Raw genomic sequence first — 22,128 nt, 5'->3', positions numbered from 1 at the left:
GGGAGTACCTCATCTTCCAAGTATTTTGAAACGTGTCTGGTTGCTGATCAGCCCCTGTTGCTAGACAACCACAACATTTCCCACACAAAGGGGCAAGTTACGCCAACCCACTACTACTTTGCTTCGGATCCACAGCAGCCCTTTAGGAGTCCAAGCGTAACGATACATATTATCTACACTGCAAATGGAAACTGCTTAACCGCCCGCACCTCCCTCCCAGATCTTAATACAGGAGAACGTAAAACGAATTTGTAGAGCAGATGTATTTTGCTCATTTGTTTTGCTTCTCTGCTAGACGTTAGGAGGGGCAGGAAGTCTGGCGAGGCGCTGAAGCCTCGCCCCCTAACCGCTGGGGCTCCTACTGAGCCCCGCCTCGGGCCTCCTCCCCGGAGCTTCCGAGATCACAACAGGCATCGCGGGCGTGTTTTCAAGCGCAGCCGTTACGCCTAAAACCACTTGGTGTTTTATTTTTAATACAATGGCCGCTGAGATCTCCTTAAAATGCTACGTAAATGGTGCGGCGAATGACCAATTCTGTACGTGTGCGATGCGATCACGTATTGCGAATATTACACATCAATGCCTGGTACGTTAGGTCAAAAGTAGCGCCACGTTGGACGGATGTAGACAGTGAATACAAAATCTAGGTAGCTGGAAAGCAGCACACTGGGATCTAGGGTGTGTGTGAGTGAGTGAGAGAGAGAACTGAGATTGTAAAGCAGCCTTCCCCAACCTAGGGCCCTCCAGATGTGCTGGCTGGGGATGATGGGAGTTGCCATCCAACACCTCTGGAGCGTAACAGGTTGGGAAGGCTATTGTAAATGAATAATTTGGGGGACAGCGTGCTTGTTTCTGCTGTTCTCAGTATTCAGAAGTAAAAAAAGAAGCTTGCCTGCTATTTTATGCCTGCTTTGACTTGTCCTGAGTAGCTGCTTTTCCAGAGATTTAGCCTGGTTAGTCTATTGCAGCAAGAACAACAAAGATTCTACCTCTTCCTCGTGTCCTGTTCCAGGTCCCCTGGGTGGGGATCGAAGACCTGTTCTGGACGGCCACCTTGTGGCTTACGCGTGGAATGGCAGCTTCTTTATCGTTAGCAGCACTATTTGGGTTCCTGTCGTCTCCATCCGCCAAGCTTAATGAGTGAGTGGGGCAATATACACCACTCTTGAGCGTGCAGTGCAGCCCATTGAATTTGCTTGCAAGGAGGTTCAAGGGACGCTGAAGACTTTTGTCGTATTTATTCTTGATTTAACTAGGCCTGAGATTGGGTGGGATGTATTTTCAAAGTTTTAGCTGCAGCTTTATACCAGGTTACTTTATGGTGTAAAACAAGGGTGTTGAATATCTTTCAGTCCTAGGACCAAATTCAATTCTGGGAGAAGCTCTTGAGGGTTGCATTCCAGTGGTTGGTGGCGCTAAAAATACTAACATAATTTACCTCTTTCTGTCTGTAACTAAGCATTAGGAGAGGCATTTCAGCCTTTTACAATGGGCGAAACCCCACCATTGGGAAAACCACCAAAGAATTGGTGATCTGTGGAAAGTGGGTGGAGCCATCTGGGGAACAGCAGAGGGCAGAATTTGGCCCCTCATTCTGTACTGGTGTGACTGTAACTATGATTTCCGGCAAGGCTTTGATAGACAATTTGGATGGCAAGGATTTTTAAATTGTACTTTATATTATACTTTTATACTGGTTGTTTTATATTTTGAACGGTTTTTGTGTTTTAATTTTTGTAAACTGCCCATAGAGCTTTGGCTATAAAAATGCAATAAATAAATAAATAAATAAGGGTTTGTTCAAATTTGGTTCCTTTGTTGGCAACAAAGGGACTCCAGCTCCTTCCTGCTCATACCTCAGTCTGGGTCCTTGCAGCTCAGAGCATATCCCTCTCATTTGATCATAAAAATCCTTCTTATCATACATGTACAAAGCATGCACTCTGCCATTAAGCTAAAGCAGCTTCCCTGAGCACATAGTGCATCATGTGGGACATTCACAAATCTTTCAGAATAGTCTTCCGAAGTGGAATACAAGGATATAATAAAACCATATTAAAACATCACAACTAATATTTAAAACAATAAAACAGCAATATAAACCATTCATTTCCTTGGTGGCGGTTATTTTGTATTGTTTTATTGCTTTCTTTGTATTTTGTTGCTTTGTTTTTAGCTTACATTGATTTCAGTGGAGGCCAATCTTATCAATGGACATTCACAGCTCCCATGATTTCCTAGGGGCCTGACCCAGATAGCTCCTATTGTTTTCAATTTATAGAATCCCCCAAATATATTGGTCCATGAGGGGAACCTCCTCCAAAACCTACAGTTGGGTAGAACCTTTATTAGGCCCCCCAACCAGAATTACATGTATCCAGTTGTGCGTCCATCTTGTGTCTATCCTGGGCATCACTCAGCAGAATCATTGACAAATTTTCTTGCCCCAGGAATGCCTTGAAACTCACTGGAGTTGCAAGAGGGGATGTATTAAAATGAGTAACAAGAAGAATGCCTCTTGGAAACAAATCCAAAATCCACAGTTGGGCAATACCTTTATTAGGCCCAACTAGAATTCCACATAAATGTGGATGCTTTTGAGGTCACAGAACAAAATGGATTTAAGACTACTGCAATACAAAGTTCAAATGAAGCTACCATTATACAAACTAAGGTAAAATTTAATAGAATAACTAACTAGGTTCTTTGCATGCAGAGCTTTACTGAAAGCTTATTTTGAGTGAAGAATTGGTTTATGGGTGCTTCAGCTATATACTATATAACAGCTACAGTCTGAATGGAACAATTAACAAAAAATTTCAGTGTTTTGGGCTATAATTTTGACCAATACCTTATCCCACTGAGGAAAACCCTTGTGGTCGAATCATGTATGGGATAGGTGGATGCATATAACTTTCCATAGGACCAGTAGAAATAAGTGAAATGTATAGTTTCTGTTTAGTGTTTGTGGACTATTTAGCTTCTATTTTGGTATAATTCTATGTTATGTGTTAAATCATTAAAATTTTAATTATTAAATTTTTAATATCCCTTTTTATGCTCAGCAGTATGGATTAGTTACTTCATTAAATTTTATCTTAGTTTGTATAATAATAATACATTTATTTCTTACCCGCCTCTCCGTTTGGATTGAGGCGGGGAACAACAATAAGTATAAATACATAAAATTGATTAAAAACATAGTACACATTATTAAAACATCCTAAAATTCCACCAGGTGGAATAGTGGTAACTCCATTTGAACTTTGTATTGTATTACTACTCTTAAGCCCATTTTGTTCTGCGTATTGACTTTGGTTTAATACTAATTATTGAATCTTTTGAGTTCTTCAGAACCCTTTACCAGGCTTGGTAGGTGATAGAAAAAGTTAAGGAAGGGCGGGGTGGGCGGAGAAGAAGTAGCCTGCTGTGCCCAAGCTCAATTTTCTTTCCCTGTCCCTTGCTTTTTGCATCACCTAGACCAGTAGTTCCCAATTAGCTAAGTACTGCGGACCCTAATAGGCAAAGGATTTTAAGTATACTAAAAAAAAGACCATAAAAATTGTGGTATTACTACACAAAAATGACGATTTAGTTAGGAATATAAAGACGAATTTAATTTTACTAACGTCTAGTTCACAATTCTAGCAGCTACTAAACCTAAATGCGATGGGAGAAATCATGCCTTTTTTTGTCCTGAACAAATCCTTCCACATCCAGTTCAATATTTCCTACTTTTAATCTCAAATCTGGGTCAACATCGAGCCAATTTCTATGCTTGTTCTTCATATAACAAAATGTCAAAAATGTTTGTTCACAAAGATACGTGGAACAAAAGGGAACTAGATGTTTCAAAGCTTTTTCACCTAACTTCTTATAATCAGGAAAAACCGTTACCCAGAATTGGTCCAGTCTATATTCTTTGAAAAATGATTTCAATGAACCATCACAAGTCACGTCAACAAGTGCATCTTGCTCTTCTGCAGATAGAGTAGTTCGTTGTACATCACCACATTCAAAAGGATTCCTTATCCATGAGTTTTCAGGATTAGGTGCAGGGAAGTAATCTCTGATGCTAGGGAAAGTGGAAGGCAAAAGGAAGAGGGGCCGACCAAGGGCAAGATGGATGGATGATATTCTGGAGGTGACAGACTTGACCTTGGGGGAGCTGGGGGTGGCAACGGCCGACAGAAAGCTCTGGCGTGGGCTGGTCCATGAAGTCACGAAGAGTCGGAAACGACTGAACGAATAAACAACAACAAAAGTAATCTCTGAAGCTAGTTGCTAAATCACGCAGGTGCGTCCGCGCATGACGTCACCGTGGAAGCAAACGCAGCGCGGGAGAGAGACGGCGTATTTTCTTTTATTAAAATGCGGACCTTGCAGAGCTAATATGTGAATTGTGCCGCGGACCCCCTATTGGGAACCACTGACCTAGACTAAAACGAAGACTTCTGAGCTTGCACATTTTAGTAGAATTTTGGTTGGTCCTAATAAAGGTATTGCTGAACGGTGGATTTGTTTCCAAGAGGCATTTTTCTTGTTGTTCGTTTTAATACATCCCCTTTTGCGACTTCAGTGAGTTTCAAGGCGTTCCTGGGGTGAGTAGTGACTGCGCCCAGCGATTGTTCTGGGAGAGGTGATTTTCTCTCCTGGTTTCGGAAGCGGTCCAAGGACGGAGACGCGTTGACGCCATCAACTTCAGCAGCCGCTCCAAGAGAACCACCCGGCGCTGAATAAGAAGTCGGGCTCTGATAGGTTCAGGGCCGGCGGCTCTTGACCAATAGGAGGCAGAGCGTTTTGCAGCCGGTCGTACCCCGCGGTGGCCGCTTCCCGCGCTCTTGATTGGCTGGCTGCCTCGGGTGGGCGAACCGGGCCGTCGCTTCGCCCGGGTCGTGCGCTGCGCAGTGGAGCTCGGGCACAGCCGGGTCCTTCTCCCTAGGAAGTCGCGGTGGCTCCGGCGGCTCGGAGAGAGGGGTGAGGTCGGGCGAGCTTGACAGCGGAGGCTCCGCCCTTTCTCCCTATTTGGGATCGCGGGAGTGGGGAGGCGTGGATCCGGGCCCAGCGTGCCGCTGCTTCCTTGTCCGCCGGAGGCGGGGATCTCTGCCTACTCGAGGAGGGAGCGCGTGCTTCACGGAAGCCCGGGACTGGGGGTGGGGGCCCCCTCCAGCCTCCAGGTCTAAGTGGCGAATTGGCGCTGTTGAGTTCCTTCCTTCGAGTGCTGTTGTGCCGATAACTGCCTGGCAGGCGGGAATTCAGCAGGTCAATCTTGCACGGCATGGAGGGGAGCTGATAGCAAAGCGTCACCTGCTGGATTTATTTGTGCCAGGCGGCTGTTTAAAAAGGTCCAGGAGCCCTTCCGGGAGGAGGAGGCTTGAGGGACGCTGCTTACCTTACCCGGCTCACTCTCCCCACCCACCCCACGCCAGTTCATAGTCGGGAATATATTTCGCTGTTTATTTTCACAGTTCTGAATCAGTTTAAGTGATCCAGGTTGCCGGATTTCCCATGCCGGATTAAGATGTAGAATATGGGCTGCTCCCCGCCAGCCTCCTGTCTTCATCTTTGCCTCAGATGCACCCAGCATCCTTTGGTAGCGTGTCCTGAGGATCACTTCATAGAACAGCCTTCTGCAATCTAGTGTTCTCTAGATGTCTTGGACCACAACTCCCAGCATCCTCTAGCCAGCATGACTGGCCTGGGGTGATGGTGAGTTGTAGTCCAACACATCTTTAGGGCACCAGACTGGGGAAGGTTGTAATATAGACTGGTTAGCCCTTGTCACCCTCACCTTGTCATGTGTAACCTTCCCCAACCTGGTGCCCTCCAAATATTTTGGACTACAACTTCCACCAGGCCCGGACAGCATGGCCAGTGATCAGGAATGACTGCAGTTGTAGTCCAAAACATCTCTACGGTTAGCAAAGGTTGCTTAAAGAGTGGTTCAAGGATGGATTCTTCCCCCCCCCACTTTCCAATGTATGTTTGTTTATGTGTACGTGATGATGTATGTGGCATAGGATTGTAGGGAGCATCCTTTCCCCTCCCCACTTCCTTATTGATATCTGAAGGACGAGGTCCTTTGTGTAGCCTTCCGGTTGCCCTGTAGCTCATGGGACTCCTGGAGATCTGTGTTGTGGCTGTTCCTTTTGTGCAGGTTCTGCTTCCTCAGTGGGGCACAGGCAAAGCTTGCTGTGGGTATCTCTGCCCTTCCCCAAAAGTTGTCATCTATTGTTTCCATCAGGTGGGGTTGGGGTTGGGTGGGGAGATAATTGTTTGGTCTGTTTGCATCCCTTGACATTTACATGTGCAGTATGCAGGTGTCAGAGCGTGAGGGTGGAGGAGCGACCACAGGGAATGGACTGGACAGCCCCACAGCATCTGACGTCCCACCAGTTTCTCCTTCACCCCCGAAGCCCCCTTCCTTGGACCTCTTCAATCTAGTAGTGTCATATAAGCGGCTGGAGCTGTATGTGGAGCCATTGCAGGATGTTGCTGAAGGGGTGTGGTTCCTCCTCAGGTGGGTGCCCATCTACTCGGTTACACCTTTTGCAAATGAAGTAGAGATCATTGGTTGGCTGCTGTCACCGAGGGCAGAGAAGCATAGACCCTTTGCACGTACTGCTTTTTCTGGTGGGAGCGCGAGAGAAAGGAAGTCCTTCAGATCTAATACTTAGTTCAGAAACCAGATGCTATCCCTGTGTGAAGAGATCCCAGGCTGACTGTACTGGGAACTTTGTGAGTGGTTGGGCTTGGTACTCCATTTGTGAGACCTGGTACTCCATTTGTGGCTTGGTCAGCAGCCAAAAGTACAAAGGTCCATGGCTGACTGGGTTACAGTGGGCATTCTTTTTTCAGTCTGCGTGGGGTCTCCTTTTGAACCTCAATCCTGCTCTTACAGGTCATGGGCCTTTTATTGTCCCCTAGTCCCCCTCTTCCTCCCTGATATTCATACCACCATTGTGCACCTAAAGCAGGGGTCCTCAACCTTTTTGGAATTTTGAGAGTCCTGTGGGTGCTCTCACAAAATGGCTACCATGGGGGCCTGCGCATTCATATAACGTCTACTGTGTTGGACATGTCCAGTCACAAAGCACTCAGTTCTTAGAGGCTAAAAGAAAATTAATGTGCCCAAGAACCTAAGTACAAGGCAGAAGTGGATCCTGAGTTCCAAAACACAAAACCACTCTGTTGAACCCAGATAAAGATGGTGCTGGAGGGCAGTACTTCGCTTTGCAGCAACCAGTGTGGTGTAGTGGGTTAGAGTGTCGGACGGGGACTCTAGATCCGGGTTCTAGTTCCCACTCAGTCAAAAAGCTCACTGGATGACTTTGAGCCAGTCCCTGAGTCTCAGCCTAACCTACCTCACAGGGTTGTTGTGAGGATGAAATGGAGAGAAGGAGGACCATATAAGCTGCCTTGGGTTCTTTGCAAGAGGAAAAAGTCGGATACAAATGGAATAATAAATAAATAAATAAATAAATTGCCAGCCTCCCATTTCAAAAATAATAATTTAAAAAATCTAAAGAAATAAAATACAAATCAGGAAGGTCAAGGAGCCTGGGAGATCCCAGAAGAGGTGTCTGTGACACATTGGTGCTCAAAGACACCATATCGGAGACCCCAGAGTGAAAACATCCCTTGGAGATTTAACAAACGCTTATGTCTGTTCCGCAGCTGGCAGATGCCGCTCTGCTCCCTCCTTACCTGCCTAGGGCTCAACTTTCTGTTGCTGACACTGAGTGAAGGTGAGGATCATTGGAAGCATGCCCTGGGGGCCTGAGTGAGATATGCATCACCTTTCAGACATAATGGATGTGTGTATGGGGGTGGGTGGATTGAGCCAGTGGAGCTGATGGGTGGCGAATGGAGTATGATTTCATCGGGGGCAAATTATGAGGTGTGGCCAGTGTTTATAGTGACAGGCAATGAGGGAATATTGTGGCTGGCAGGCAGACAGGTCTCCTTTGATGAGGCAGTTTGAGCAGGTCGTGGAAAAGCTGGCTGATGGTTGGACAAGCTGTGGGGCAGCCTAATAAACTGCCTGCTTTCCGCCTTCCTCTCCAGCTGCTTGGTTCGGGCTGTTTGCCCTACTCATCTTGGTGCCTGCCATGCTGGGCTACCTTCAGGAAACCTGCCGCATCCGCCTGAGTGAAGAAGAGCTGGCACGTCGGAGGTACCACAGTGTGCGGCGGGAGGATGTGAGAAAAGTTCAGCTTTCCCGAAATGAAGCTGTGGCCGAAGTGAAGGGCTTGTAAGTGTTGTTGTCACTGTTTCCAGAGGGGTGGCCGTGTTAGTTTGTTATAACCAAGAGCCTTGTGGCATAAGATTTCATTTATTCTGGCATAAGCTTTCATGGCCTATAGCCCACTTCATCAGATGCATGGAGTGTTATCAAGAGTTTCAGGTATACATACAATACATATGCTAGGAGGCCACTGTTTAATTATATGATTATCCATTTCAGTACTTTAATTTCCTTTTGACATCACTGTTTACAATTCTCTTCCTGCCCCTCTCCCAACTCCATATGTACTGTATATAGACATGAAATTCATTCTAACATTCTATGTAACTAATGAAATGAAAGACGAATGAGAATAAACTTATGTGTTTATAAGGTGCTGCAATACTTTGTTGTAAGGGCTGTTGAGGAGAGGTGGTGAGGACAGGTGGGCCCCGGGTGCCGTTTGGAGGGATGATGCTTGGTGGCAGGAGTTACTTGTGCTAATAAGGAGTCCCATAGGCTGAGTTCCCACTGAAACATCTTTTTTGTTTTTGAATGTGTCACATATTCTGAATCCCAATCCACTGTATTCCCATGATCATCATTTTATCCTATAATTTTTCTGATCAATGACCTTTTTTTAAAAAACAAAACAAAACCCCTTTTGTGCTGTTGCTGCATCAGTGTTTCCTGTGTAGGCAAATGATGCAGCACCTTTACCCCTAAATGATGAGAGTGGTTTAGCATTTTGAACCAGTCTGGTGACTTTTCTGTACCATCTTTACTTCTGGAGTCAATCCATCCATTTCTGTCCATCTTCCATGACCTTAGGGACCTCTGTTTCGGTGACCTTTCAACCATTTTTGACCAGCCATTTTTTCTTTTTGAGTTTTTATTTCATGGGATAATTTGGTTTGATTATTTTTTCAAGGCTATTTCACAGCTGGGCACAATAGGGCTTAGTGATCCGTTTTTCTCTCTTCTGTGCACATGTGGAGCTACACAGCTGTACACAGCTTCACAGAATTAATATTCTCATTTTATACTTTAAAGTGTCTATTACAAAGGCCCTAGCACAGTATGAGGTGTGTCATGCAGGCATATTCAAAGGCTAGGAATATTAGGCTTGTTGACTCAAAATGACTCCATATATCATTACTGAAACTGCCCACAATATTAAAAAATGCACTTCATAAGTATCCAAACGCAGAGGTGCACAGGCTCAAATGGATCAGACCTGAAAGGGGGCAAAAAAAAAAGTCAGGGGATGCTCATGTGACATTAGAGACTTAGCACCCATTTCAGCATTGGCGCATGGGCAAAAATTGTGCAATGTCTACACAGGATATAGCATAGGGCTGATACAGTTGTGGGAAATGGAGGTAAAATCCTGCTTTTAAGAAAAAGTAGAGGATCATTACCCTTGGCAGTGCAAGGGATCCATGTGTGGATCTCCTTCATAGATTAGCGGCTGTCTAAGGCGCGTTACCCCAGTTCAACCATTGGGGGCACTGCCCACCCTTGCTTGTGGGGCTTGTGACTCTCTAGACAGGAGGAAGAGTTACTAAGCATTTTATATGGCTATGCTACCCACTTCTCAAAAAATACGCCTTCTAGAACAGTGGATCGATTTCAATCACCAAGCAAGACGCCTCATTTTTAAATCATTGATTTTAATCAGCATTTCCATTTGTGCAGTTACTTTGCCAAAGAAAGGTGCGTTTTCACTGCTCGATAGCGCTATTAAAACACATTGATTCACAGCTAAATGGAACCGTTACTCCAGATTTAGTACTTCTATTATCAACAACAAGCATGATACACTGCTGGTGCATGCATTTGTTTAAGCAGCTATGGATTTTGATATTTTAAAAATGTTTTTATTAATTTACTGTATTGCTTCTGCATGAATGTACAAATGAGGATTTTGCAAGTCTAGTTTTGGGAGAATTATGGAAGTTTTCCCTGCCAAGGGCTGATGTTTACTGATCAGTTCAGCGTTTGATCAGGTCAGATGCTTTATTGAATGGGTGTGAATTTAGAAACTGGGCTAATTTTGAGCGTTGGCCCTGTAATAGGGAAAAGCTGTAATAATATGAGAACCAATTCTTCTCTCCCCCCCACCCCCGGTTCCCCATCCAAAGTTGGCTTTGCCAGTGTTTTGTGCAAGATATCAAAGCTTGATACCTGGCTATCCATACATCATATGACTTGCTGGATAGCTGAGCAGACTCAAAATTGTTTCTCCCCCTCTAGGAAATGCATACTCAATCTAAAAGTTAAAAACAGGGTGCCATGCTGGTGCATGCCCCTTCAGTATTTATTTAATTTATGGAGGGAGTGATCCTATGCCCCCAGATAGCATCTGATCGGAGGCGCTGCTGATAGACGATGAAATCGCCTGCCTAGCAGAAATGCAGGGCAGCTGGAGCGCAGAGGCTAAGATTGCCCCACAGTCCTCCCTTCCTCTTATGGATGCTTGACAGTCTCACAGGTTCAGAGGTTGCCAGCAATCCACATAAGGTTGCGCCCTTAGCATGTTTAGATGCTTTGGGTTTTGGCTCCGCTCACCCCTGGAACAGCTTCATTGATGTGGGGTGGATGAGGTGCTGCACCCCTGCTATAAAAGCAGTAGGCAGTCCAGGTGAGCCCCTCTGAGCTCCCCACACAGTTGAACGACTGTAATGCACTCTGTGTGGGGCTGCCTTATGAAAAGTGTTTGGAAACGTCAGCTAGTCCAGAATGCTGCAGCCATTCTACGGACGGGACAGTTATAAGGAGTGTGTGACACCCATTTTACAAGAGCTTTACTAGCTACCAGTCAGCTATTGGACATTATTCAAAGTGCTGGTTATGGTCTGTTATGCCCTACCCCAGGGGTGGGCAACTTGTGGCCCTCCAGATGTTTGGGCCAACAACTCCTATCACTCCTAGCCAGTATAGCCAATGGAGAGGGATGAGGCAAGTTGTAGGGCAAAACTTTGCAGGGGGGGGGCACAAGCTGCCCATCCCTCTCCTGCACAACCTAAGACCAGGCTATTTGAAAGACTGCGTTCTCACACCTGAGGAGTGGCCCTTACTTCTGTCTCTCCGTCCCTGAGGGCACGAGGAGCACATTTAATGCTGCTCTCATCTCTTTTTCAGCTTGATCCAACTGGAAGCCTTCCTGAGTCGGCTCTGTGGTGGCTGTGAGGCAGTCTACCGTGTCCTCTACTGGGAGAACCCTTCACTCTCCTCGCAGTGAGTCTGGCCTGAGGAGCACTTCATGAGGTGTTGCTGGTGGCGGCGGCGGCGGCAGCAGCCCAGGCCTCGCTGCTTTAGGGAGTTGAGAACTGTGCTGTCTCTCAGATGAGACGGTGTCACTTTACAGACGGCCTGGCGTCCTGCTTTCCCCTGGTACTGGACAAGTGTATAGGCCAGCTTTCGTGGTTGGTGTTCACAGGGATGCTGTCTGGGCACACAGGCACTGCTGTTGATTTATCCGGGTAGAGGGCAGGGTATTAGGTGGCAGGTAAGCTTCTGGAGGAGATGCAGGAGGGAGGGAGGGAGGGAGGGTAGTCCAGACAGGCCTGAGCTGCTGTCTGAGCTGTTGTCCTAATATCCATGTGTGTCATACCCCTTCTGCTCTTTTTCCACCCTCTGCCCAGGTTTTATGGGGTTCTGATGGGGTCAGTTTGTGCCCTCTACGTGCTGCCCTTGTGTTGGGTCTTCGTTCTTCTCAACAATGCACTTTTCTTGGGCAATGTGGCATTTTATCAAGGTAAGAGATTGTACAACCCCCAGGAACTGATCTATCCCATTGGAATTCTGGTGGGGGGGGGATTGCAGTAGGTGGCTGGACACAGGGTGTCCAGGGTGAAGACTTTCTTTGCTATGTTTGTATGAGGCAGGGAATCCCTTTCACTCATCCCTGCTTCGGGCCCATAATATTCCAAATGGAGTGTGGGGTGGGCGGGCAGTTGTGTGTTGCAAATAGCCAATTTTGGTGTGGGAGGAAGAACTGCATCTCTTCTGAGTTACTTCACTCCTAGGCGCAAGTCTGGTAATTTAATATGGGAAGCCTCTTCCATTGCAAGATTTCTCAATGGGGAAGCAGATCTTGGTATGCAAGTGAAATACTGCCTGTGGTGGTACTTGGTAGAGAGCTGTGGTCCCTCCCAAGGAGCAGCATGAAGAGACATTTAGTGTTTAGCTGATATGGGAGGTGAAGTGGTTTGGGAACATCAACCTCCCCACTCCTCAGCCCGTGCATGAAATGCACTCTTCTTGTGACAATTTTTATTGAGGGGTGACTGCAAACAGGGATGAAACTTTTCAGAGCACAGCTATTTCCCCAATATCCATTTGGAGTGAAGGCAATGCTACCTTACTCTGAATTGGCTTTGTGAGGTTGCTGGATCGGCAGCCATGGAGCAGTGGATACTAGGGCTGGATCAAAAGATTCAGCCCAGCTTATTTGTGAAAATTGGAATAACCCCTCCCCCCCAACTCGAATTGGGGTCGAGTGGCGAATTTTGTGAAAGGTTCCCTGCCCAGTTTCATGGGGGTGGGTGGGAGGGACAACAAATGGCGAGTTGTGGGGTAGAGAGAATTTGGCCCATTGTTACTAGATAGCAGTGGGCAGGTGCAAAAGAAAGTAAGTTCTGATGGGCTGGCAGGGGTTCGGGGAATATTTCAACCTCCTGAATTTTGTGCTGAAAAAAAGTGTGCTGGAGAATATTCATCACAGGACTAGCCACATTTAGGCTGCAATCATAAGCATGTCAAGACAGAAAAAAGTCCTACAATTCCCAGCATGCCCCAGCCAGCATGGCTGGTTGGAGGGATGCTGGGTTTTGTAGGGCTTCCCCCCCCGCCCTCTAAAGATGCAGAGGATTGCGACTTTAGTCTTTTTCCTGCTTAATGTCGGGATGGGTGGGTGGTTATAGTTCTGGCCGCTTTGGCTAGGGAGCTGGGCTTGTTATAGATCAGTGGCGGTTCAGGCCAGGCTACCTTTGTTCTAGATGCTGCCTGTAAAGGTGGGCCGTGGCTGCTGCTGCTGCACTAGCATCTGCTGCTTGGGCAGGTGGGGTGGAGGTGGGGTGGCGTAATGGCATGTCTCACTTGTCATGCCGAAAGCTTGGCCTGTCTGCTGGAAGGCTTTCCTGGGCTGCTTGGGAGTGTCCAGCCATTGGTCTCTCTCTCTCCGCAGTGATGCTGGAGCTGAAGTCTGCCGTTGAGCAACGCTTGGGTTTCCGGCCCCTTGCGAAGGATCCAGAGCCTGTCGAGCTGGATGCTGGAGAAGTGGGATCTGGAGCCCTGCCAGACCGGACCCCGACACCCACCAGTACAGAGGTAAGACTTAGAGCAGTAGAGGGGAGGGGGAAATGCCAGGTCCATATCTCTCTGTTCCAAGCAGTTCTAGACATACGATGTTATGCAAATGTCAGGGCGGCAGGCTTTTATCTTTTGCAAAGGCCCCTGGACGGTCATAGTTCATCCTGACCTGCGTAGCAGTGTGCCGGTTGGTGGCTTTGTGGCTGATTCCAGCCCTGCAGTCATGGGCACGGAAGACAAACTGGCCTCTCATTTCTGCTTGATGTGCTTCCCTCTTTCCCCCTGCTTTCTGTACAGATGCCTTAAGCCACCCTTCCCCAATCCGGTGCGTTCCCGATGCTTTGGACCACCGCTCTCATCATCCCCAGCTGGCAAGCAATAGCTGTATTTTGCAATGTTAATTTCATTATGGGAGTGGTAGAGAGATCCTGGTAGGGAGAAAAGCGATGGATCATGGCTGAAAACGTGGCCTGACACCAAAAGCTTGGAGCCTTGGGTTTTCTTACAGGGTACCTCTCTTGGAGGAGCTGCCATCTTTCTCCTCCTGCCTCCCTCCTTGCTACTTCCCACATGCATGGGCCTTTCAGTCCTATCTGGATATGAGGAAGAAGCCATGCTGGAGTGCATCTGCAACCTCCTGTTAAAAGATGGGATGTCAGGCAGGCATCATCAGGAATGGATCATCAGAAAAGCTGTGTCTGCCTTCCGGCATAATTTCCCCAGGCTACTGCTTAAAAGTATTCACCGCTTATGTAGGTTCACTTTAAAATCAAAAGGGAGAAGCCCAAAGTCTCCCCTTCTCTTCCCTCTCCCAGCTCTTCAGGCTGTCTTTGCTGCCTGTTCTTGCAAAGCTTGTCCCTCGCTGCTCCTCCAAGACGCATCGGGATCTGCATCCCAAACATTCCCAGTGTTGTTTGGGGCTTTGCATAAAGGCTGCCATGATAATAAACATGTTCAGGTTGGAGGGGAAGGGCCTAACTTCCATGCACTCTTGCGTCTGAGTAGTGGAAATAAGGTAGGGCTCATCCTGCCTTCGCTGCCACCCTCTCAAAGGGCTGGTGGGCCTTTGCCCCTTAGACCGGTGACGCCCATCGTTTTCTTTCCTTGTAGGATCTGACCCCTGGCAGCGTGGAGGAAGCGGAGGAGGCGGAGCCTGATGATGAATTCAAAGATGCTATTGAGGTCTGTGCCCTGAGAACCTGGAACGGTCTGTGCTGGGATGGAATGGGGTGACGTTGGTGGGCCAGCAGGTGAAAGAAGCCTCCCTTGGTCCTCTTGCTAAGAACAGTGGCAGGCAGCTCCTCTGCCTGCGACGCAGTAAACATGGGGAAGAGAGAGAAACTGGGGCAGAGAGTGCTGTAGACTAGGGATGGGGAGCGGGGAGCCCTCCAGATCTCGTTGGACTGCATCTCCTGTCAGCAAGCGGCAGCTCCCTGCCCCTGCTTTAGGCCCCCTTCTGTAGACGGAAGAAGTCAGCCAATAGAAGGTGAAGGTTGGATCTGGCTGGGTTCAGCCGCTTGCTTTCTTTTGGCCATCATCTCTTGTCTTTTCCCTTTGCTGCGGGAGTAGGAGACCCAGCTGCTTGTAATGGTGAGTGCGAGAGCCGGTCCACCCTCCCCTAAGCCAAAGCTCACTTTGGTTCCCTCCACTTGCGCGAAGATGACATCTTCGAATGTAGCCTTCATGATGTCCTTTGCCCAGTTCGCGTCCCAGTTCCTCGCTCGAGCCGGAAGCCCGGCCGCCATCCTTCCTCCGGGGGCTCAGGATTTGGCCTAGCCTTGCCACTTCTCTCAAGGCTGGCCTAGCCTCTCCCTGCCTTCGGAGCCGTGTCTCTGACTGGGGCCTTCCAGCTGGATGCTGCCCTCCTGCCCCGGGGAACTCCATGGACACCACACGTGGGTCTCGCCTCCTTCTTGATGGGCTCTCCTCTCCTCTCCTCCTCCCCAGGAGGATGACGACATCTCCCAGTGCTCAGGGGAGTTTGAGCTGGGCCTTCCTGACAATCCCTTCATGACCAGGAACGAGGTGATCCGCAGCAGGATGTCACGGCTGACGGAGCGCCTGCGCAAGCGCTACCCAACCAACAACCTCGGTACTGGACTGGGAGGTGGGATGGTGGAGGTGGGGGGCAGAGTGGAGGAGAAGGAGGAGGGAGGGGGGTGCATCTTGCTGGGACTTCAGGAGGATAGTGTGAAGCAGCCTTCCTTAACACCAGCCTTCCAGATGTTTTGGAGCTCGACTCCCAGTCAACCCCACCCAACATGGTCAGTAGTCAGGAATGATGGGAATTATAGTCCAAAACACCTGGACGGCACCAGCTTGGGGAAGGCCAGTGTAGAAGGTTGGTAGGATGGTTTAGGGCTCGGCCCAGTAGCTATACAGAGGAGGCCAAGGCTGGCTAATGCTAAACAGGTCTCATGTCAGAAAAATGCAACTTTGCCCAGGACTTTGTAGACGTGGTGCTTTAAAAACATCTGTTCCAAGAAAAGCTCTAATTCCTGGGGTGAGGAATTTCTGTTCGGTCAGGGACAATTCTGCACCACCCACCTTTCCTGGAACCCAGCAGGGCCAGACCTTCCCTAGAATTGCCATGAAAATTCGGTGGAACAGCGGCAAGAAAGTCACAGTTTTCCTGTTAAACAGGAAAGTTTGCAGGGAGTGCGTGCTTTGTGCTAAAGCAAAACCACGCTCCCGAAAGCCTCCAGAGAGCGCAATGTCAATTGAAAACAAGGCGTGTGCCTTGTTTAACAATGAAATTACGGCTTTATTGTTGCTGCCTCTGTGCCAATGAATCCAATGGCATATTCAGTGTTGTGGGAGCTGTAAAAAAGGTGAGGGGGTGCAAATAGCTCATGCGCTGCATGTTACCCACTCCTGGCTGAGGAGGTTCATTTACAGGGGAGAATCAGCAGGCAAAGAGGGGGTTCAGCAGTCCTGTTGATTCTCTTTCCTTCACGATCGCCCGCCCCGTCGCATATTTGCATTACTTTTGCAAACATGGGTCTGTGAGTGCCCACTTGCCAAGGGAGCATGTAGCTCTGCCTGGGAGGGAGGGACGTGCCCAAGGCCACCCAGTAAGGCCAAGTGGAGAGTTGTACAAGGAGGACTCACCCTAGTCCAAGTCCAACACTTGATCCCTTGTACTTGCACTGCTTCCTCCTGAGATTTTTCAGGCGGTGGAATTTTCCACCCAGTGCCAAATTCCCTGTTTTTGTGGAAAGCGCACACCTCTGCTGCTCCTGGCACAGGGTTGCCGAGTAGAGGGCTGGTGTCTCCCAAGAGATGCAGCATGTCAGTTCAGGTGGGTTTTTTTGCAGCCCTGTACACATCTCCTCGCTTCCTGGTTCTGCAGAGAGCCGCTGCCTTCTCTGGGTTTTCTTTGGCACATCCTGACTCCTGGGACCGTCTCGTAGGGCGATAGGGTGTGATGGGGCACTTGGTAGGGAAGGACTTTGAGCAACCGTAGGAGCTGAGCAGGGCCAAACGCCTGTGCTGCTTGGGGAAAGGATGGAAAAGAGACCTGCCAGGTTTGACCGTCGCTTGTGTCCTCTCTGACCTTTGCAGGGAACTGTGCAAGCTGTTCAGCCACCTTCTCTGTGTTGAAGAAGAGGGTGAGTGTCTGGCCCAGCAACCCCCACCCTCGAGGGCAGGGCCAGCGGAGGTGAAGAGCAGATCCCGGCACCTGCAGCAGCTTCCATTCTTCCGGCCTTTGTCCCCCCTCCCACTCGCCAGGGCTGCTGACTGTCTGTTCTTCCCGATCCATTTCTGTGGATGACATTCTTAGGGCCAAACTAGGCATGACAGGAGGGATCTGTAATTAGGATCCCCTACTCTAAAAAAAAGGAAAAGAACCGCATCACTAGACCCACCCACCCCAAATCAGGGACCACAGTGTGGGGCGGGGGTTCACCTTTTTCTTCCCCTCCTGAAAATGCCCCCCTCCATCCAAGCTGCCAATTGCTGCAGCTATCCTATAGATAGATACCTGTACATCCCACCCCACCCCACCCTCATACAGGGCAAATAGCATTGCAGAGGTAGGGGTAGTGGGGAGAGTTAAACCTCTCTGCCCCCATCCTCAATGCCAGCTCCATTTGGGGAGGCCTGCGGCTGCAGTTAACTTCTTTTTTTAACAAAGCAGGAGATGTTCACCATGGATCCCTTCCACCATGTCTTGTTGCATCAGTAGGGGGATAGTGAAGGAGGCCTGGCTGCCCAGGGATCTATCTTGGGGGCCCTCTGTGTGTGTGTGTGTGTGTGTGTGTGTGTGTGTGTAAATGACACATCATGGAATGGCTTCCTTGAGCCTTCTCCTTCCGTAGCTCTCTCTCCTGTTTCTTCCCTTCAGCGGAGCTGCAGTAACTGCGGAAACAGTTTTTGCTCCAGGTGCTGCTCCTTCAAAGTTCCCAAGAGCTGCATGGGGGCTACAGGTGAGTGACAGACAGGAGAGCAACATGGGGATGGGATTTGGGGGAGGGGGGTCCTGTGTGCGTGTTTGTGAGAGAGGGAGAGAGAGAGAGAGAGAGGGAGAGAGTTCTCTCCTAGTGGGGAGCTGCTGTAATCCTGACTTCTGCTGCATTGTGCTACAGTGGGGTGTGGGGGTGGGGGATAGTAGAGCAGGGAGTTCCCAACCTTTTTGGTCTGGTGGGCTCATCTGGAATTTTGATGGAGTGTCGTGTGTGCTCTCACAAAATGGAGGCCATGGGGGAAGATTTGCCCATTCTTAAAATGGCTGCTATGGGTGGGTATGGCCAGTCACAAAACATTCATTTCCCAGAAGGCAAAACTGGTGAGATTAAAAGAAAAAATAACTTTCCCAAGAACTTAAAGAAGAAGACACAGCTGGGGTCTGAGCTTCGAAACACAAAATCATTCCTTTGAACCCAACTAAAGATGGAGCAGGAGGGCAGCACTTTGCTTTGCAGCATGCCAGCCTCCCAGTTTTTTTAAAATTGCAAACAACTTTATGAAATAAAATTTAAAAATCAGGAGCGACAGTGAGCTTGATGGACACCAGGTGAGGTGTCAGGGGACACATTCGTTTCTATGGGCACCACCCTGGAGAGCCCAGCAAGTAGAGAACAGAGGCTTTGTGTGTGAGGCTGGGTATATTTATTTATTTAGAGTATTTTTATCCCGCACCTCAGCCAAAAGGCTCTCGGAGCGGCTTACAATGTATCAATAAAGAAGACAGTCCCTACCCTCAGGCTTACATTCTAAAAAAAGACATGACACACAAGGAAAAGTGGATGGGGAGGGAAGAGGGAGAAAATAAAAAGAAATTAAGGAGACTGTTTAGGCTGGTGGGAAGGCCCTGCTCCATCCTCTCATCTCCCAATGGAGGGGCAAACCAACAAAAGTAGCCCTTGCCAGGATTTGGGGGATGGGGAGCTGCATGATCCTTGCTGGGCCCTGAGTCTCTGACTGGTGTTTCCTCCTGCAGCCCCTGATGCCCAGCGGGAGACAGTCTTCGTGTGTGGGCAGTGCAACCAAGCCCTCGTCAAGTGAGAAGCTGCTTTGGAGTCCTGTCCTCTGCTGAATCTGCTGTGCACCTTACCTTGTACTCGCGGACACTGGGGTGGGTGGCTGGGGTGTGGGGCTAAGCGGCAGCATTTGTGCACTCCTGCTCCTCCCTGTACCTGTAAGGGGAGGGGACTCATGCACCTGACCAGCTAAGCACCCTGTGTGCCCCCCTCCCTGTGTTGCGAGCAGCTCAGGAGATGTCCTGCAATCACGGCGTAGGAGGTTCGTTATGCACTAGACTACTGTAGGCTTCTCCCTTGCCCCCACAACGCAGGAGCAAAAAGTCCTTCGCTTGCCTGGAGCCCCGAATTCTCCCCGGTCATCCTCATGGCAGCTTGGCCATCCACTTCTTGCAGGGTCCCTCCAGACTGCTGGGCATCTCAAGGTGCCTCTCTTCCGCTCCCGAGTGAGCTGCCTGTTCTGTGAGTGTTTTGTTCCGAAGTGGAGGCTGGGCCTTCCTTCCGATGGCAGCTGGAGTTGGCTGTGCCAAGAGTAGGCTCTGCCGTGTCAAGAAGACCAACTCCGGAGGTCCAGCCTGGGGCTGAGAGTGCTGAGCAGCTGGACCTGCTTTCTCTCCTTTGGCCAGGTGTGGACCGCATCACTCTCCTTTCTCCATCTCCCTGCCATTGACTTTGCTCTTTCTAGATAGTTTCTAGCCAAAGCTCCACCGTCTGGCCTGACCCGGAACTGGGAACGTTGCCCTCTTCATCCCTGCAGTGTCGGAGGGCACAGAGGCTGCTGCAGCCGGACGGAGCTCTTACTAATCTCAAAGCCCGGCGGGAAGTGTGGGGCGTCTGCCTCGGGAGGTGGATCCCTTCCTCTACAAGAGTGGAGCATTTTTGGAACTGTTGCCACCTTGTAAGCAGAGTAATATATATCTTACAATAAACCGTATCCTCGGAGAGTGGAGACAGCAGTTCCTGTGTCTGAAATAGCTTTCGGTGTGGTGAGCAGGAGCCGAGCGAAGGGGGCCTAGTTCTGCATAAAGATTGCTGGGGACAAACCTTTGGATGCCCTCGTGAGATGGAATAATGGAGCTTAGGGTGCAAGATGGGGCGTAAGGCAAGAGTATTTTGAACCTCAGGCCCTGGGACTCAAGCTGGCCCTCTGGGGTTGCCCGGATTGTTCCCCCTCGCCCTCCCTCCCCCCAGACTACCAACAATTTGGTGACTTCCTGGCTTTGGTGCATTTTAATTCCCTGTTGTAAATGGTTAGCATGATTTTTCTCAAGCTTCTCCGAAATTGAATTCAGTCCTGGGGCTGAAAGAGGTTTGACACCCCTGGGATAAGAGAATGCACAGAGTGGGGCGGGAGGAGGGGGAGAAAGGCCAAACCATAGGTGGTTCCGTAGGTGGTCCCAGAATGTGTACCCTGCCACATTCATGGAATTTCACCCATGGGCCAGAATTCATTGTCTTCCATTTGCAGCTCTCCTGGGTGTTTTCCCACCTCTTCTGTTAAGGGATAAAAGACAGAATAGCTGCAAAAGGCCTTCAGATTCTTGGTACTAGGAGCTCTCCTCCCGGAAGCACCCACAGTGCTGCCTAATGCTGCCTATTGGGCCACAGTGAGTGGGGCGATGTGTCGGGGCACACGGCGATGCATTTCTCAGCTTTTTGTCTTGGGGTGGGGCATTGTCAGGGCCAGGTGGCAGAGCAAAAGTAGGAAGACAAAGATACAGTTACAAAATCCGACCAGAAATGGATTCAGGCCAGACAAAAAGCCGCCCTTCACACAACATATAACGTAGCTTCTGGAACGCAGCGTAGCGCGATGTGATGTTGCTTCCACCACCCCCTACCCATGTTTCCCAGCAGCTGGTTGTCCACAGGCATACTGCCTCGGATACTGGAGATAACAGATAGCCACCAGGACTAGGAGACATTGGTAGCCTTCTCCAGGAATTTGAAGTAATCCAAATTGGTGACCATCACTACATCTCCCACTGTGGAATCACCCCATGTTCTAGTATTATGAGGGAGGGAGAAATTGTATCCCTATCCACTTCCTCCACACCATGTATAATTTTGTGCACCTCTACCATGCTCCCCCTCACTTGCCTTTTCTTCAAGCTAAATAATCCCAGCTGTTGTAAGCTTCCTTCATAGGGGAGTTGCTCCAGCTCCTTGACTCTTTAGTTGCCTTTTGCTTTGTGGGGTCCTGGGCGTCTGCCCCAAAGTCCTGTCCTGATGGTGCCACTGGTTTTCAGTAGCTAGAAAGCTGCTGTGAGCTCTTTTCCTATTTCCTTGCTGACTTTAGTTGATAGCTTTTCAAGGAACATTGAAACGTGACTTGATGAAATTCCTAAAGCCATAAGCTCTCTTCAGGTGTTCTCAAAGCACGTAGCCTCCACTTGTGAGGAAGGGGAAGGGATGAGTGTGCTAATGCCACCCTCTTCTGTCATGCCATCCACCATGTATAGAGGGTGAGTCCTCTATCTGTGCAGGCTCTTCACACCATTCGAAACCTGGAACCTCTGGGTTCTAGCATGCTCTAGCACACTCCTTCCCCTCCTCGCAGGCAGACACTGTACCTGAAGAGGCCTATAGTCTTTCTCTAAACCAAGAGTGCTTCCAGATGAGCCTTTTATGGCTCTATCGTCCTGCTTCAAGATGTCATTCTCTAGGGGTGGGGTAGGATGGGATGTCCAAACAACATCTTCAATTGTGTTTTCCCACTGCCTCTTCCACCTTTTCCCTTGCAGCAAGTCCATCTATTCTTGCTTAACTGCTGTAAGAAAAGACTGGCATCCATCCTCCTGGAAGCACCCTAAGAGATCAAAGCAATTTTAGGGCTGATTTGATCTACAACCAAAGTGTGGCTGCAATGTCAGAGAGCGATTGTAACGTTATTGCAGGGCTGTTCTTTCAGATTCGAGATTAATTCCAGACGATCTGGACTAAGGTGTTCTTGCTCTCATCTGCTTCAGTGATTGCTGCTTGGTGGTCTGGTAACTTGTGGCTTTCTTGACCAAGGAAGAACCTCAAGTGCTTCCTTGCAATAGGGGCCACTTTGTGCAGGGTTGCCCCCAGGGTCCCAGTGTTGGGCCTGTGGTTACCCTG

At 49.0% G+C, this 22,128-nt stretch overlaps 1 protein-coding gene across 2 annotated transcripts; it reads left to right on the top strand.

The window, feature by feature from the left end:
* Window positions 1-4,883: 4,883 nt before the first annotated feature.
* ZFYVE27 (zinc finger FYVE-type containing 27) lies at window positions 4,884-19,982 on the top strand. 2 transcript variants are annotated; one of them, XM_063132495.1, is made up of 12 exons: window positions 4,884-4,977; window positions 6,314-6,520; window positions 7,678-7,748; window positions 8,068-8,254; window positions 11,372-11,467; window positions 11,875-11,987; window positions 13,419-13,561; window positions 14,654-14,725; window positions 15,491-15,635; window positions 17,108-17,154; window positions 17,892-17,973; window positions 18,987-19,982. In XM_063132495.1, exons 2-12 carry the CDS (start codon window positions 6,315-6,317, stop codon window positions 19,049-19,051), a joined length of 1,227 nt encoding a protein of 408 aa, XP_062988565.1. In that variant the 5' UTR covers window positions 4,884-4,977; window position 6,314; the 3' UTR covers window positions 19,052-19,982. The 2 variants fall into 2 exon arrangements, with proteins under 2 accessions (XP_062988565.1, XP_062988564.1); XM_063132494.1 differs by lacking the exon at window positions 4,884-4,977 and having other exon boundaries at window positions 5,619-6,520.
* Window positions 19,983-22,128: the final 2,146 nt, after the last annotated feature.

This window comes from Elgaria multicarinata, chromosome 8, assembly GCF_023053635.1.
Source record: "Elgaria multicarinata webbii isolate HBS135686 ecotype San Diego chromosome 8, rElgMul1.1.pri, whole genome shotgun sequence".
In the NCBI taxonomy this organism is placed as follows: Eukaryota; Metazoa; Chordata; class Lepidosauria; order Squamata; family Anguidae; genus Elgaria; species Elgaria multicarinata.
Note: the sequence above shows the minus strand (reverse complement) of the source record. Positions and strands in the feature narration are given on the sequence as shown.

Bases quoted from the DNA above. Each gene is read 5' to 3' on its own strand.
- ZFYVE27 (XM_063132494.1), top strand. From the start codon at position 6,306: ATGTGCAGTATGCAGGTGTCAGAGCGTGAGGGTGGAGGAGCGACCACA. The intron at 6,521-7,677 runs GTGGGTGCCCAT...TCTGTTCCGCAG, and splicing joins GGGGTGTGGTTCCTCCTCAG to CTGGCAGATGCCGCTCTGCT. The intron at 17,155-17,891 runs GTGAGTGTCTGG...TCTTCCCTTCAG, and splicing joins TCTCTGTGTTGAAGAAGAGG to CGGAGCTGCAGTAACTGCGG.